The following is a 16,102-nucleotide window of genomic DNA, read 5'->3' as shown; positions in this document are numbered from 1 at the left end:
CAACGCTACCTTGTCTGAGGCCCAGGGAGTCAGATTATAAATCCACAGTGCTCTTCTAGTCTGTGGCTACTCTATGTTACTATCTTTGCCTAAGTCAGACAGCTATAAAGAGTGCCTGTTGGGCAACTTAAAAAAAATGTTCCTCTATACTTTCAAAATATCTTACCAAATTACACCTGCAGATACTGGATTTGGTTCAACAAAGATTAACTACAGTTTTAGAGTTCAGCCATCAAGATCAAAAAAGTACAATAAGCACCAGCAGGCCTGTCTTCATAAGGGTACATGTGTATACACACCTGCTTACACACACCTGCGCACATACACACCTGCTTACATACCCGTATGCACACACACCTGCATATACACCTGTGCACACACACCTGCTCACACACCTGCACAGGAACCACTTGTCCCTCTGAAGCAGCTGTGAGACCTTGTCTATGAGGCAAGATGGAAAGATGAAATGTGAAAGAGACAGAAAACAGAAAACCCTCATTTTGGGATTTAGCTTGAGTTTCCCGTTGGTTGAGGATTTCAGAAACCTCAACAGAACTTACAAAGCCAAGGACGTCTACAGAGAACACTCCTTTGCCTAAAGACTTCAAACAACAGAGGTTTGTGGTCTGGATTGGAGATATCAGTGCTCTTCTTTAATACCCCAGCCTAAACAAGGAACTCCATCAAGCCTACCTTACGATTTCATTTGTAAGAGGAAATTCTTTTCTATCACACCTATTTATTTCCCGTGTGTTTATGTGTGTGGCCATCGGACATACATATCTGGGAATCTCCTTTCACCACATGGGCCCCAGGAAGTTAAGCCACACTGTCAGTCTTAGGATCGGAACCTTTATCCACTCAGCTACCTTGATGACCCACAGGAAGAAATTCAAGATTGATTATATATTCATATATATTATGTTTTATTATATTATATAAAATATTTGGTTTCTTTTTTGTTGTTGTTTTTTGTTTTTTGAGACAGGGTTTCTCTGTGTAGCCCTAGCTGTCCTGGAACTCACTCTGTAGACCAGGCTAGCCTCGAACTCAGAAATCCACCAGCCTCTGCCTCCCAAGTGCTGGGATTAAAGGTGTGCGCCACCACTGCCCTGCAATATTTGGTTTCTTGAGACAGGGTTTCTCTGTGCAACCCCTGCTGTCCTGGAACTCACTATGTAGGTTGGCTGGCTGCCTTCAAAATCAAGTAATCTGCCTGCCTCTGTTGGCTTCCTGAGTGCTGGGATTAAAATATGTGCCACCTCTCCTACTTAAACTTTTACAATCTTTAAACACTGTTATACGTTATATCCTTTTAACAATGTAATTAGGACAGAATCGTTTGTGTGTGTGTGTGTGTGTGTGTGTGTGTGTGTGTGTGTACTATATAGAGAGGCAAATGCAATTCTCCTGGGAAGTTGGAACCCCTGCCTTGGTTGGTGTCTTAGGGTTTCTTGCTATGAAGAGACACCATGAGCACTTCAACTCTTATAAAGGAGAACATTTGGTTGGGGTGGAATTACAGTTACAGAGGCAAGAAGCAAGGCAGCAGGCACACAGACGTGGTACTGGAGAAGACAAGCAAGGCAGCAAGCATGCGACATGGTGCTGGAGAAGGACCTAAAGATTTCTGCATCTCGATCCAAGGCGGCAGCAGCAGGAGACTACCCCACTAGGTTTATTAGCCTGAGTACCTGACACTTCAAAGCCCGTCTCCACAGTGACAGTTCCTCCAACAAGGCCACACCTCCTAGTAGTGCCACTCCCTTATGGGCCAAGCATTCAAATACAGGAGTCTAGATAAGGGCTATTTCTCTTAAAGCCACCACAGCTGTGGACTGACTTTTCTCTCTCAACACCTACAATTAAATGTAAAGCACAAATGTCCATTTCTCTCAATCTGAGAGATGTACTGTCTTCGTGACACTCTGAGTCATCGTGAAATGCTTTTTCACAGTATTACTAAGGTACTCTGTGCGTGTGTGCGTACATGCATATATGCATGGCTGCTGGCAGTGGTGCAGGCTGTGCCTCCCTTGCCACCACAGGTGACAGTGATGACAGGGTGTCATCGTATGACCAACACTGCTGAAGAGTCCCCCTGTGCTGCTGCCCTTCAGGGCACGCTGCTTGTCACTCACTTGTCACATCCAGCTCATCCCCACTGAGCAAGTCACTCTTCCCATTATTATAAAGGAAAAGGCAGGGTGGGTATATGAGAAATATTAATATGAATAATTCTGCTTTGGTGCTCTGGGTATTTAGGACATTTTTTCCTGTTACCTATCTACCATAAAACTTCAAATTTCATTTTATAAGTTCTCTTAATTTTAGAATCTGACAAAAATCTACAGCTGTCTTGAGCTGGGCATGGTCTTAGAGCTTTGATCCTAGACCTCGGGAGGAAGAGTTGGGCAGATCTCCGTGAGTCTGAGGCCCGTCTAGTCTACATATGGAGTGCCAGGCCAGGCAGGGCTGCTAAGACTCTCACAAACAAAGTCTTTAAAAGAACATATTTCTAAAGTGTATTACGTAATGATTTCCCTCCTACTAGTAGGTCAACCAGGCATTTCTTGAGTATCTACTTTGAATCAGAACCATGGTTAATATGGAAGACAGGAATTACTCCAGACCTTCATTGGCACCCCAGATTTCAGTGGGTTTTTAAAGTCATGTAGGAGTGGCATAGTATGCCCAACATGGACTGCTTTGATGGAAAATCCAGTTTCTGAACCAGGCTCATACTGGACTCTTTCTGATCTTTGAAATACTGTGAGCAGCACCCAGTTTTCTGGTCTGCGTGTGAGAACGGCAGGAGTCTGCTGAAGGCACGCATGCCTGTGTGCCTGTGCACGCCTGTGCATGCCTGGGCGCGCCTGTGGACAACAGCAGCTCCAGGCTCCAGGCTCCAGGCTCAGTGCATGCTCCCCAAATAGGGATAAGGGGAGCATGTCAGTGACCCTGCCCCGAGTCCTGGGGAGCCTGTCCTGGTGTATCTAGGAGCAAAGCAGTGACTGCAAGACACGTGGGCCATCCCATTAGCTGAGGGAGACAGGAGGATGAAAGAAGACAGTGTGTAAAATCTCCCATGAGCCTCTAGCCTGGCAACAAAGAAAACAGTAGCTATGTCTAGTGTACCCAGGATACTTTGGAGTACATGAAAAATATCAATTACAGGGTCAGCAAATGCCCTTTACAGACTACAGACTTTTAAGTGGAACACTGTGATGGGCAATCTCCACTGTCAGTTTGATTGGATTAAGAATCACCTAAGGCATTAATGAGACACACCCAAGGGTTTGTCCTCTGGGCCTTTGCTAAGAGGATTAACTGTAGGTAAGACCTGCCCTGCTTTGGTGCATCATCCCAGGAGGTGGAGTCCTGCAGGAAGTAATAATTGAGGAAGGAGAAAGGCAGCAGGCTTCCCTCTTCCCTTTCCTGATCTGTCTGGATTCAAAGTGGCTAAGGTATGAGGTCCTGCAGCTGCCAGTTCTGCTGGACTCTCAACCCACGAGCTGGACTCAATCTTCCCCCGAAGTCGTTTATTGGTGGGAACTTGATTGCAGTAACTGGCATGACTTGTATTTAAAGTAATTCCACATGGCAACCGGGAGCCCTGGGGCAGCATGTGAGGTTCATGTTCACACCTACATTTTAAGTCTTCAGGGTTAGGCAGCAGTGGTGCACACCTTTAGTCCCAGCACTTGGGAGGCAGAGACTGGGAAAATTTCTGAGTTTGAGGCCAGTCTGGTCTACAGAGTGAGTTCCAGAACACCAGGGCTACACAGAGAAACCTTGTCTCAAAAACCAAACTAACCAAACCAACCAACCAACCAAAACACAAAACACAAAGTGTTCACTTCTAAGTCAGACACAATGGCCTTTACATTTTTATAAAATGTAAATTTCAAAGGAAGAAATATACCAGGTGAGAGTCCAAATGCTTTGAGTGTATTAAAAATGAGCTCTCCTTTCTGCAGCTGGACAGTGCTATCATATCACCATCTGTCAACAGGAACTACCCAAACAACATCATACTGGGTGTGGGGGACTTTTGGCTTGCTTGTGCAGGGCCCTGCCCACAGCTGGCATCCCGTGTGTTTAAGGTACAAGGGCATTCTGTCTTGACTCCTGCACCCAGTTAAGCTCGCCCCTCACAAAGCTGCCTATCTGTCATTACTCTGCATTAGTGGGATCAAAACCTTTACAACTGTCACTTGAGTTCATGTTATGCTCAGACAGTTGAAGAAAGAGTCAATGTGGGCTAAGCAGGCCCGTGGTCAGGCTGGGACATGGCCCAGATGGCAGAGATGCTCTGGGTGGAAGGATCCTGCCTGGGGCAAGTGTGGACTGATGCGTGGTGAGTTCTTCAGTCATCAGTGTATGAAAAATACACACAAAGGAACACCAGGAGAGAAAGCTCAGTGTGCCTTTCGGCCATACCTCTGGTACCTTTGACTTCTGAATGTAAAAGGGGTGGTGGGTGCGGGTAAGATTCCTTTTCTTTTTAAAAGTAAATTATTATTTGTGGGGTGAGGTGTTGGGGAGAAACCGAGTGTTCATGCTGGTGTGCTCATGCATGTGAATGTCTGCAGAGTTCGGCAGAGGGTATCTGACCCCCGGGAGCTGGAGTACAGCCCACTGCGAGCCACCAGCTGGGTGCTGGCGACCTCTTAAGAGCAGCAAGTGCTCTTAAACACTGTCGTCGCTCTAGCCAGCCTTTCCTCTTCTGAATAGGGTCTTGCTGCATAGCTCAGGCTGACCCCATACTCACAGTCATCTGTCTATCTCAGCCTCCCGAGCCACTGGGCCTGGCTGGAACTGTGCCATAAACGGATGAACTGTATGGGCTGCACCTAGAGCTTAGGTTCTTTTTTTTTTCGAGACAGGGTTTCTCTGTGTATCCCTGGCTGTCCTGGAATTCACTCTGTAGACCAGGCTGGCCTCAAACTCAGAAATGTACCTGTCTCTGCCTCTCAAGTGTTGGGATCAAAGGCGTGTGCCACCACTGCCTGGCAGCTTAGGTTCTTTTTAAAGTGAATTCAGATGGTTACATACTGGCTCACATCAGAGAGGAATGGCTTTGCCAACCATGCCATTTATTGACTGAATTTTTTTGTGGAGATGCTAGGAATTAATTTTTAAAAATTTAATAAAGATAAAACACCAAAAAAGTGGGGCGGTGGTGGCACACACCTTTAATCCCAGCACTTGGGAGACAGAGGTAGGCGGATTTCTGAGTTCGAGGCCAGCCTGGTCTACAGAGTGAGTTCCAGGACCGCCAGGGCAACAACAGAGAAACACTGTCTCGAAAAACAAACAAACAAAAAACCACCAAAAAAAAAAAAGAGAGATCTAAACCAAAAGACAATAATAGTCTAGCCTCCATTTGCTGTTCAGTGATGGTAAAACAACACTAACTTAGATTGACTTCCTAGGGCGCCACTACCACCCTCTAGAGTACAAGAGATTTCTTTTTTTTTTTTTTTTTGGCTTTTTCGAGACAGGGTTTCTCCGTGTAGCCCTGGCTGTCCTGGAACTCACTCTGTAGACCAGGCTGGCCTCGAACTCAGAAATCCGCCTGCCTCTGCCTCCCAAGTGCTGGGATTAAAGGCGTGCGCCACCACCGCCCGATTTCTATTCTTGCTGCAACACCTGTGCCGGAGTCAGGCACTTGCTGCCCAATGTAGAGGGCTCAATGGTGCCCAGGCTGGTGGCCACAGCTGCTCAGGGGCTGTGTTTCAAGGACTGTGGGGCAGTATGAGACAAGGTGGCAAGCTTGTCATACAAAACCTTCAGTGTAGTGAAGGAACTTGTCACCAGACCACCACAGCTAAGCCTCCAACCAGGGAGCTTCTGACAGTGTGGCCACTGAAGGTGACAGGCCAGACTGAGGCAGCTGCTCAGGGAGAGACTCAGCGACAGTCACGGGGCATCGAGCACTTACTGGTTCAGTGAGGGTGCTGTCCTTCTCTAAAAACTGCACGACACAGTACGCCAGCTGCAGGGGAGGGGAGAGAGTGTCAGTCAGTCACTTAGCATGAAGACACCTTCCAGACCGGCCCTCAACCACGGCCCTCAACCACACTCCTTTGGGAAACGGCCTGATGTGGATGAGATGCTCCACGCACCATGTGTCTGAGTGACAGTTTCAGGGAAAGTACCTTTGGGACCAATGCTCACTGGATAATTCTTCTGTGTGTGTGTGTGTGTGTGTGTGTGTGCACGCACGCCTGTCTGTCTTTACAAGATGAGAATGGATAAGTACTGTAATATCTGGAAAGTTTTAGTGCAGGGTTCTACCAGAAATATCTGCACTATTCTTTGTCCTTTGAAATAATCTTTATATGTAGCCCAAAGTTGCTGGAAGCCCCCTGCCTCAAGTCTCAGAGTGCTGAGGTTCGATGTCCCCCATACTGAGCTCCTTTATGAATTACTACTACTCAAAATGAGTATGATCTAAGACAAGCAGACCCACTACCAGGCGATGCCAGACAGAAAATATGTAAACAGGAGGACAGTGCATTCGGTCAATGGGAGAACACACTTGCTTGTAATGTATCCCACGCCGCCCACTTCCAAGGACTTCTAGAAAAAGGACTCTTGTTTAATTTTTAAATGAGATCCTGTTACATACAGCAAGCACAAGCTGGCCTCAAACTCAGGATTTTCTGTCTCAGACTCCTGATTACAGTTATCAGCTCTAAGCCTCGATAAAAATCTTTGTTGGAGATGGAACCTGAGACCTTGCACGTGACAAGCAAGGACTGTCCTACAATGCCCACAGCCCTTCCATGTGCTTTCTTAAAAAATAATTAATTTATCTTTATTTTATGATCATTGATGTTTTGCCTGCATGTGAGTCTGTGTGAGGGTGTCAGATCCTGGAGTTGTAGACAGTTGTGAGCTGCTATTTGGGTGTTGGGAATTGAATCTGGGTCCTTAGGAAAAGCAGTCAGTGCTTCTAACTGCTGAGCCGTATCTCCAGTCCCCCATGTGTGCTATGTGCTGTTTCTCTCTCTGTGTGTGTGTGTGTTGTGTGTCAAGGGGAGGATATTAAAGTTTTTTTTTAATACTTTATTTTGTTTATGTGTGTGGGTAACTCTGTGCACTGTGGCCCATGTAGATCTACAGCAACCAGAAAAGGCTTCGCCAGGAGCAGGAGTTACAGGCGGTTGAGAGCTGCCTTGTGGGCGCTGGGAAATGAACCTGGGTCCTCTGGAAGTGCAGTCAGTGCTGAGCCAACTCTCCAGCTCCCTGTCCACGTGTTCTTATGCATAATGGCACCGTAGTCTGTGTCCAGCCGTGCAAAGGATTGTGGGCCTAACCAAGGGTGGCCACCTCCTTGAGCCCCAGCATAGCTCAAGTACTGTCTGTGAAGAGCAGATCCAATGCAAACAGACAGAAAGGAGTTGGAGCCAGCAGCTGACTAAGTGGCAGCACGACCACAGCCTGAGTCCGACGGTTCTACAAGGTGTCAGAGCATGCCATTGGCTGTGGCCACCTAGCTTTTGTCTTTAGGGTATTAGGTTTGGATCACACTGTAAGAAGCTCATTTCAAAGCTGGGCCCCCATAGTCTTTGTACAATCTACATTCCAGAGATTCCCCTGAATTTCTTTTTTTGTATAGATAAACGTGTGCGGCCATAAACGTCCTCACGTGTGAGTACCTGTGGAGGTGAGAAGCTGACACTGGGGTTCTCCTTGTTGCTTTCCAGCCTGTACCACTGAGGTAACGTCTCTCTAGCTGACCCGAGAGCTAGCTACATTGCCAGACGGGTAGGCAGCTTGCTCCTGGGATTCTGCCTCTGCCTTCTGAGGTGGGGAGCACCGGTGGGCTGTCACCTCTCTGCATTTATATGACTTCTGGGGTCTCAACCCTGGTCCTTACAAATAGTGGCAAGAGATTATATAACTAAGCCATCTCCCACCCTCTTCCCAAATTTCTTATAAAAACTCTCTGTCCCGGACTCTGAAATATCGCCACATGCTCATCTCTCAAAACCGGCTGGACCGCTGCAGAGGTGGGCAGCTGTGCTTAGCTGGCCTTACCTGGGGATGGTAGACACTCAGGGATTTCACTTTGTGCAAGGGCAGCAACACCTTCAACAGGAAAATCTTGTGCTCTTCCTTTAGTGGTAAGGCAAATCCATTAATTATACTGTGAAGAGAGATTTCAGTTTGAGTATTTACACATTCCAGGTCATAATCAGGAATCATGTTTTCTTTGAGCTTTTGTTTTCAGCATTAAAAGCCAATGGGCAAAATATTTACTTTAGAATAAAGAGAATATTCATAGGAACAACAACAAAATGGCCCTTCAGGGAGCACTGCCATTTTTATCTTTTTTGCTGTGGGGCACAGATTCCAGCACAGGGAGAACGGCTGGGCTGCAGGGGCTCCTGGAGGCAGACTAACACTCCTAAAGCTGCAGTAGATTAAACAGCTCAGGGAGACCTAGTTCCAGGTCCTCCCACCCAGCACTTTCCTTTAAGACTTCTACATGCCTGGGCATAATCCCAGATCATTATCCTAGTAGGAACCAGAGTCCTGTCCCCTCCCAGTGTGCAGGGTGGGTGTTGTTCATTCTGTAGGAAAGGCACACCACGGAAGGACCTCTAAACTGAACATGGCTTATCCACGTGGTTTTATGACTAGGCAAAGCAAACAGGTATTCTTGAGAGCTAGAGAGGTCAGAGCAATGGTAAGTTGGTTCTCCAGGAGTGGGGGTGTGTGTGTGTGTGTGCACATCTGCATGGGATCTGGGGTGGAGCACATCTGCATGGGTCAAGGGGGAGTGTGTGCACATCTGCATGGGATCCGAGGTGAAGCCTGTGCTGGAGGTAGGATCAGTGTGGTATGAGTCACACTTAACACAGCTCCCAGCACTGCTGACACAGGGCAGAGGGCAACAGTAGCAGGGAACTGAGCATTCTTTTTATTCAACAGAAGGAGCTTGCCCAAGCTCATGGAACTGGGAAGGGAAGCCTTTAGCCACACTAGTAAGCCATGCTGTGAGGGACAGCGCCATCCTAGGTCCAGCACTTTGCAAATCACATCTAAAGCAGCAACTTGGGAGGGACCAGAGTACACAACAGTTTGTGTGTGTGTGTGTGTGGTGTATGTCTGTGTACGTCTATGTGGTGTGTGTGTGTGGTGTGGGATGGTGCGGGGAGGGGCCAGATTACAGGTTCAGAGGCTAGAGGAAGCCACAACATTTTGTATACACAGGATAACGTCAGGACAACTCAGAACACTTAGGACAAATGCACATGGATCCCCTAGAGGCACGGAGAGAAGCACTGTCTAGATGACCTACCTCCTAGCTCTAAGTAAATCTTTTGGGAAACAGTGGGTCAGGAAATCTTTATATTTACAGGGTTTTTTAAAAAAAATTATGATAGTAAATAAAAACTTTACTCAGATTAAAATGATAAAAGTTGAATAATACTACACATGTGAAAGGCCAACCAAATGAACCAATGTGAAATATCAGCATTGACTCCATCCCTCAAATATACATTCTCCAAATATGCTTCTAAGAGCGACCTTTTTCTCTAACCAATTTCAACACTACTTGGGATAAAATAAATTGAAATTCCATAGTTTCTGCAATCATGGACTGAAGTGTGGGAGAGGGCTCTGCCCATGGAGTCAGGGATGAAAGGAGAGGGCTCTGCCCATGGAGTCAGGGATGGAAGGAGAGGGCTCTGCCTATGGAGTCAGGGATGGAAGGAGAGGGCTCTGCCTATAGAGTCACAAGGATGGAAGGAGAGGGCTCTGCCTATGGAGTCAGGGATGAAAGGAGAGGGCTCTGCCCATGGAGTCAGGGATGGAAGGAGAGGGCTCTGCCTATGGAGTCAGGGATGGAAGGAGAGGGCTCTGCCTATGGAGTCAGGGATGGAAGGAGAGGGCTCTGCCTATAGAGTCACAGGGATGGAAGGAGAGGGCTCTGCTCATGGAGTCACAGGGATGGAAGGAGAGGGCTCTGCTCATGGAGTCAGGGATGGAAGGAGAGGGCTCTGCTCATGGAGTCAGGGATGGAAGGAAAGGGCTCTGCCCATGGAGTCACAGGGATGGAAGGAGAGGGTTCTGCCCATGGAGTCACAGGGATGGAAGGAGAGGGCTCTGTCTATGGAGTCAGGGATGGAAGGAGAAGGCTCTGCCTATGGAGTCACAGGGATGGAAGGAGAGGGCTCTGCTCATGGAGTCAGGGATGGAAGGAGAGGGCTCTGCCTATGGAGTCAGGGATGGAAGGAGAGGGCTCTGCCTATAGAGTCACAGGGATGGAAGGAGAGGGCTCTGCTCATGGAGTCAGGGATGGAAGGAGAGGGCTCTGCCCACGGAGTCACAGGGATGGAAGGAGAGGGCTCTGCCTATGGAGCCATGGGGATGGAAGTGTGTTGTTATTTGGTGCAAATTCACCAATCTTTCTTCTCCTCACATCAAACTCTGTTTCCATTCCTTCAGGACCTGGCTGAAATGGCTCTGCTCCGGGCAGGGGTCAGAATAGATGAGCTAAATCATACAGGTGTCAATGCTAGCTTCAGCTGCCCACTGCCAGGGCAGCGACTTACCTCCCCAGGATCTCCAGTAACTCTGCTATGCCATTGTGGTGCTCTGTCTCATAGATAAACCTGCAACAAACAGAGCACCACAGTTAGACCCCGAGGGAAAGTTGGAGGACGAGCCGGGGCCAGTGAGCACCTTGGAGGGACAGCTGGCTGCTCAGATGCTTTCAGAGTCCATGAAATCCTCAAAGCCTGGCTGCAGAATAACCTGAGGGCAGAAAGTCTGTGGAGCTCAAATTTCTTCAATATTTTATTCCGAAAATTTTCAGGTATCCAGAAAGCCAACCAACAGATTCAGACAATGCCAGTTTGCACCGCTGCCTGTCCAGTTGTGCTTACATCTGTCCCGCCTTCCATCCTATCTACCTGCGAACGTCAACATAAGGTGATGTCTGTCCTACTTAGTTTAGAGCTCTGATACCTAAACTAACATCCCTACCATGGCTAGAAGCTCCTCTCTGAACACCACATTGTCTCTCCCTACCAGTTCTGAGCCTTTGTACAGTCTCTGCCCATCATACCCGACACAGGTGCCTAGGGAGCTCTTAAAGCATGCACCCCACTCTCTGTGTCAGCTTGTCTCCCTCCAGTCAGGGACAAGAACTTCCTGTGACTATGTTCATGGTGCTAAGACCAAGCCTGGCATCTGTGTGCTACTTAAACACATCTGGTAAGCGAACTGGGAACAAGAATAGGGAACAGGAGAATGTCCACCCTCAGGAGTCCATGGAGACTGACCCAGCTAATTGACTGCTGGTGGTCTACAGCGCAGGGCGGCACAGCTAGGACACGTGATGGTGGAGGAGGCCCTGCCCATCAGAGAGCACCTCCCACAGAAGCCGCTTACTGGTTCTGGCCCAGATCCCAGTATCCTGAGATATACTGGCAAGCGACCAGAAGAGGTTAAGCATCCAGACCTAAAGACGTCTGAGGAGAAGGTTGAGACATCTCTGCATTCTCAGATGGCCAGGCCTCTCTGATGGCTCCTACTCACACTAAGCCCCAGGAGGCCTCTGAGAGACTCATCAAGGTGAGGCATGCAGTGGGGGGTGGGGGGTGGAGGAGGGCATGGAAGGGAGAACACTATGTAAATTCAGGTGAGACCCGCTGGTAGGTCAGACAGTCTGTGGGAGGTTTCAAGACTACTGGCAGCCACACACAGAAGCCTGGAGATATGCTTGACTGCAGCCTGAAGGCATGGCTAGGAGGGTATTATTGCCAGAGACACAGCTGTGGTACATCTCAGCTGGGCGGTGGTGGCACACGCCTTTGATCCCATTACTCGGGAGGCAGAGGCAGAGGGATCTCTGAGTTCGAGGCCAGCCTAGTGTACAGAGGGAGTTCCAGGACAGCCAAGGCTACACATGGAACCCCCACCCCAAAAAAGTACCTGCTTCCTGCTGACCTCTTCCTATTCCTGCCCTGGAGCACAGAGCTGGCATGTCAGCCAGTCTGCACAGGGCAGTGGAGGAAAGTGACTTACAGTGTGAAGCTCAACCTGACTATCTCCTTCTCTTTGCATATTTTACCTCAAGTATTTAAAAGACAGTTAATTCTGTAGCTGGTGTAGCACCCTTGCACAGAGCTCATGGGACTGCCAGGCCTCACTTCTCATCCTTCCTGTGTGTTACAGGAGGATGTTGGTAGCTTGTAAGCCACGTGGCTTCCACATTAATACCATTTGTGGAGGTGTCTTAGTTCTAAGCACTTTCAACTCACTATGTAAGAAAGAAGAAAGTGGGCTAGCTCTGCCTTCCCAGAGGAGACTGTCTGGGGAGCCAGGTAAGAACCTTCCATGACAGCCAAAACCAGACTGAAAACCAGACTGATCTAACCCCAGGCTAGATCGGCTGCTCAGAGCAGGCTCCCATAGGGAGCGTAACTGTCCTGTGCCTTGCCTAGGATGGAAGTGAGTGGCACTCATTCCCAGGTTAGTCTCGAGGAGACTGGTAGCTTCTCCTGACCCTTTTCTGGAGGGAGTTAGTGCTCACAGAAGTGGCTGTAAAGCTCCAAGCGGCAGCCCATGCCTATAATTACAATGGGGAGTCGGAGGCAGGAGAATTAGGTTCTGTTCAAGGTTAGTCAGGCTATTAAGAAAAAACCAAAACACACATACACAAAACCAAAACCCCACAAGGCTGCAAGCATGACCAGAGAGGCCATGTGGACAGATGCACAGCACTGAGAAACCACTCGGGTCCTTCCTGCCCTAGACAACACAGTTCTGCTGAGCCCAGGTCAGAACTGGGAGGAGTAACAGGTGCTGACAAGAGCTTTGGCACTGGGTGGGGCAGCAAGGGAAGGCCCGAGTGCTCTCTGGCTGGCCTGCTGGTTAGCGCTCTGGAAAGGGCAGCACCAGAGTGGCTTTGGCTCACATGAACAGACTGAGTCAACGAGGAACGACAGATAGGAACCAAGTTGCTTAAAACTGCATTTCCTTACAAGATGTAGGCACAGGTTAGGAACCCTTTACCCAGAATGCTCTGGACCAGCAATTTCCAAGGTCAGAGATCATTCAGAATCACATCTGTGTACGCATGAGATGTATCTTAGGATATCACCCAAGCTGAAATGAAAAATTCAATTATTCTATTCAATTACTCTTTACACAGAGCTGGAAGGTAATGCTATGCAACATTTTTAGGTTAAATATGACTAAAAATTTTTTTTAAGCAAAAAAATAGAGACAGGTTTCTTTATGCTGTCCAAGCTGATAACTAATAGGCTCAAATGTCCTTCTGCCAAAACCCCCTGTAAGAGCACGAGTCCCTGGCCATTCCTGATTTTAACTATGACTCACCACATGAGGCAAGTGTGTAATTTTCCACTGTGGTGCCACATTAGTGCTCAAAATATTCAAATTTTTGAGTGTGTGGATTTCTGGGTCAGGGATACTAAACATACACAGTACTGCATTTCTATGATCTGGGAGCCGCACAAGAGCTTTCTGACTCTTTTAACACGAAACAACAATAAAAAGATCCAGGCCAATTAGAGAGTCTTCGTAATGTTTGCTTTTGAGTGTATATATTAAGATAACTATAGAAAAGAGGGCCAAAAGGAGGAAGCTCAGAAACACCATGCGACAGCACTAGCCCTTCTGCGAGAACGGAACCCAATCATGCATCCTTATTTTGAAGCAGCAGCCGAACGGTCAGCACTCAAGGTAAGATCTCTGAGGTAGGAAGCCCGTCCACACTCCCACAGTGCAGTTCACCACATCTTTGCTTCTGCTGCCTGATCAAAACCACTAGTCCCGGAGAAACAACTCTACAGGCAAGGCTTGGACTTTGGGGCTAAGAGACTGGAATCTACATTGTACCCATTGTGTGTAGAGAATGACGTCAGCAGAGTGATGACCTTGTGAGAAAGCACAGCACCAAGAAGTGAAAACCATGAGTGGACATCATTCTCTCACTCATCAGCAAGCCAGGGCTGGGCTCCATCATGTATTATGGGAACCTGGAAAGGCTCAGAGGGAAGCCACACAATGAGGGCCCCAATATCATCATGTGCCATCAGGCAAAAGATCCTAGGAAACTCCAGGCCTAAAAGGGCCAGAGAGCCACATAGGCTGCCAGCCTCACTCTCAGCTCCCCTTTCTGGGCCACTTTCAGTCACTGCTGGGGACCAAAGCAAGGGTCTGGCAGGCCAGTGCACTGCTGTGAGGGCTGAGGGCTCAGGCCCTGTGTCTGCACACGAGCAGGTCTGGCCTACAGCTAGACCATGAAGCATATTCATCTTGTATCAGATGGACATCACATTTCCATCACTGCCAAGATTTGTCACTTTGAGGCTCCTCTAGAGTCAGATGTCACAGCATGAGGCCAACAGAAGAAGCCAACAACTATGGAGGAATCTGCTCACTTAGTAAGCCTTCCACGTGCTACAACAGCCTGGGCTGGGCAGGGTGACTCGCACCCTTAGTCCTAGCAGAAACAGGAGCTCTGAGTCTGAAGCTGTCCTAGTGCAGTGAGTTACAGGCCAGCCAGCGGCGACAGAGTGAGACCTTCCCACGAGAGAGCTGCAGTCTCCCACCAGCACCCACTCGGTGTCACTGTGGGTGCGTGCAGAGCTGGTGTCACTGAGGCTGCCCCTGGGGAGTAGGAACCATGCCAGCTCATGTGGACTTCTGGGGGAAGGAGCTCTGAGGGCTCAAAGCAGGGCAGGGCAGGACAGCCTAGGATAACACATGGCTGCACAGTCGGGAAGAGGCCAGACCCTGGAAGCACAGACACGACCTAGGGCTGCACATAGTAACCAGACAGCAACCGTGACATGAACCATGTGAATGGAGTCCTGGCTTACTGGGACCGCTACATAGATGAAGCTGTGGCAATCTTTCTGCTTCGGCCTTTGGAGCCGTGGAATTATAGGTATATACCTGCATGCTCACCTGGGATATTAGAACTTAAGAATCATGAGGCCTAGTTAGAGATGAGACAGGGATGGGGGAGGGGCAAGTGGAGGTAAGACATCTGGGGTCACAGCCATCAATGTACATAGAGGCTTTTGATGTGTCCTTTCTGAGCTGGGGGCTACAGGGGCAGGTCTGTGGTCATTCTTGGATCCTGAAGACCCAAGTCTGGGCATAGACTGGAAGGCTGTCCTGTCTGCCAGCTGCCAGGCTCTCTTCTCTGTCTGTCTGGCCTCAAGCTATTCATCTAATTCCCAGATCCTCCCAGGCAAAGACTGCCTACTTCTTCCTCCTCCTTCTCCTCTTCCTCCTCCCCACCTCCTCCCTGTCTTCCCTGTGACTGAGCAGGAATAAGGTAGCAAGCAGGTACACGGGACAGAAGTATCCACACTGTGACAACTGGACAACTCTGTAGGAACCCAGCAAGGGTAAGGAATGTGGTAAGGCAAGGTGTGTGTGTGTGTGTGTGTGTGTGTGTGTGTGTGTGTGTGTGTGTGATGAGTGGTGGCATGGTGGGGTCATGAGCACATGGCTCAATTTCCCTCCCCATCTTTGATGTGACAGCATCAAGGGTGGATGACAACCACATGGGGACTTACCTATAAAATATATTATTGATCTGTTTCCTGATGTAAGCGCGCAGGCCTAAGAACTTCCCATAGATTCTGTGCAGGGTGGTTTTTAGAAAATCTCTCTCCCGAGGATCCTCGCTGTCAAAGAGCTCTAGAAGCTTTAAGAAAAATAAAATCACACTTAGTGACAGTAGCCATTCTGTCCTTAAGGCTGTTGAGGAACACCTAGTTGGGAACTTACCTGCAATACAAACTTTTGATCAATATATTTCTTTGCTATATTGGGCTGGAAATCTGGAGATTCTAAAAATCTTAAGAAAAATTCATAAACAAGCTAGGAGGAAAAAAAAACAACAGTGAGTCAAATTACATGGTACTTCACTCAGGCAACTGCCTAACTCATTCTTTATCCGTTGAAAACACTGGACTTAAGAAAAACCACACATGCATTCAAAATTAACGCTGAATTGTGTGGCTTAGCATAATTATAACTGCAGGTAGAATTCTTTTATTTAGTAAGAGCCACAGACTATTTCTCAAAT

At 48.2% G+C, this 16,102-nt stretch overlaps 1 protein-coding gene across 8 annotated transcripts in view; it reads right to left on the bottom strand.

The window, feature by feature from the left end:
* Ppp2r5c (protein phosphatase 2 regulatory subunit B'gamma) overlaps positions 1–16,102 on the bottom strand; it is a 131,516-nt gene that overhangs the window by 21,612 nt on the left and 93,802 nt on the right. For all 8 annotated transcript variants that reach the window (XM_031356813.1, XM_031356816.1, XM_031356815.1 and 5 more), the window contains 5 exons: positions 15,802–15,894; positions 15,588–15,718; positions 10,578–10,637; positions 8,053–8,161; positions 5,948–6,001 (listed from right to left, as the gene is read on the bottom strand). In XM_031356813.1, the coding sequence (XP_031212673.1) occupies positions 5,948–6,001; positions 8,053–8,161; positions 10,578–10,637; positions 15,588–15,718; positions 15,802–15,894 (447 nt within the window). The remainder of the gene's footprint in view (positions 1–5,947; positions 6,002–8,052; positions 8,162–10,577; positions 10,638–15,587; positions 15,719–15,801; positions 15,895–16,102) is intronic.

Source organism: Mastomys coucha, unplaced genomic scaffold (assembly GCF_008632895.1).
Source record: "Mastomys coucha isolate ucsf_1 unplaced genomic scaffold, UCSF_Mcou_1 pScaffold6, whole genome shotgun sequence".
Taxonomy (NCBI): Eukaryota; Metazoa; Chordata; class Mammalia; order Rodentia; family Muridae; genus Mastomys; species Mastomys coucha.
The sequence above is the reverse complement of the archived record's forward strand: the minus strand, read 5'-3'. Positions and strand labels throughout refer to the sequence as shown.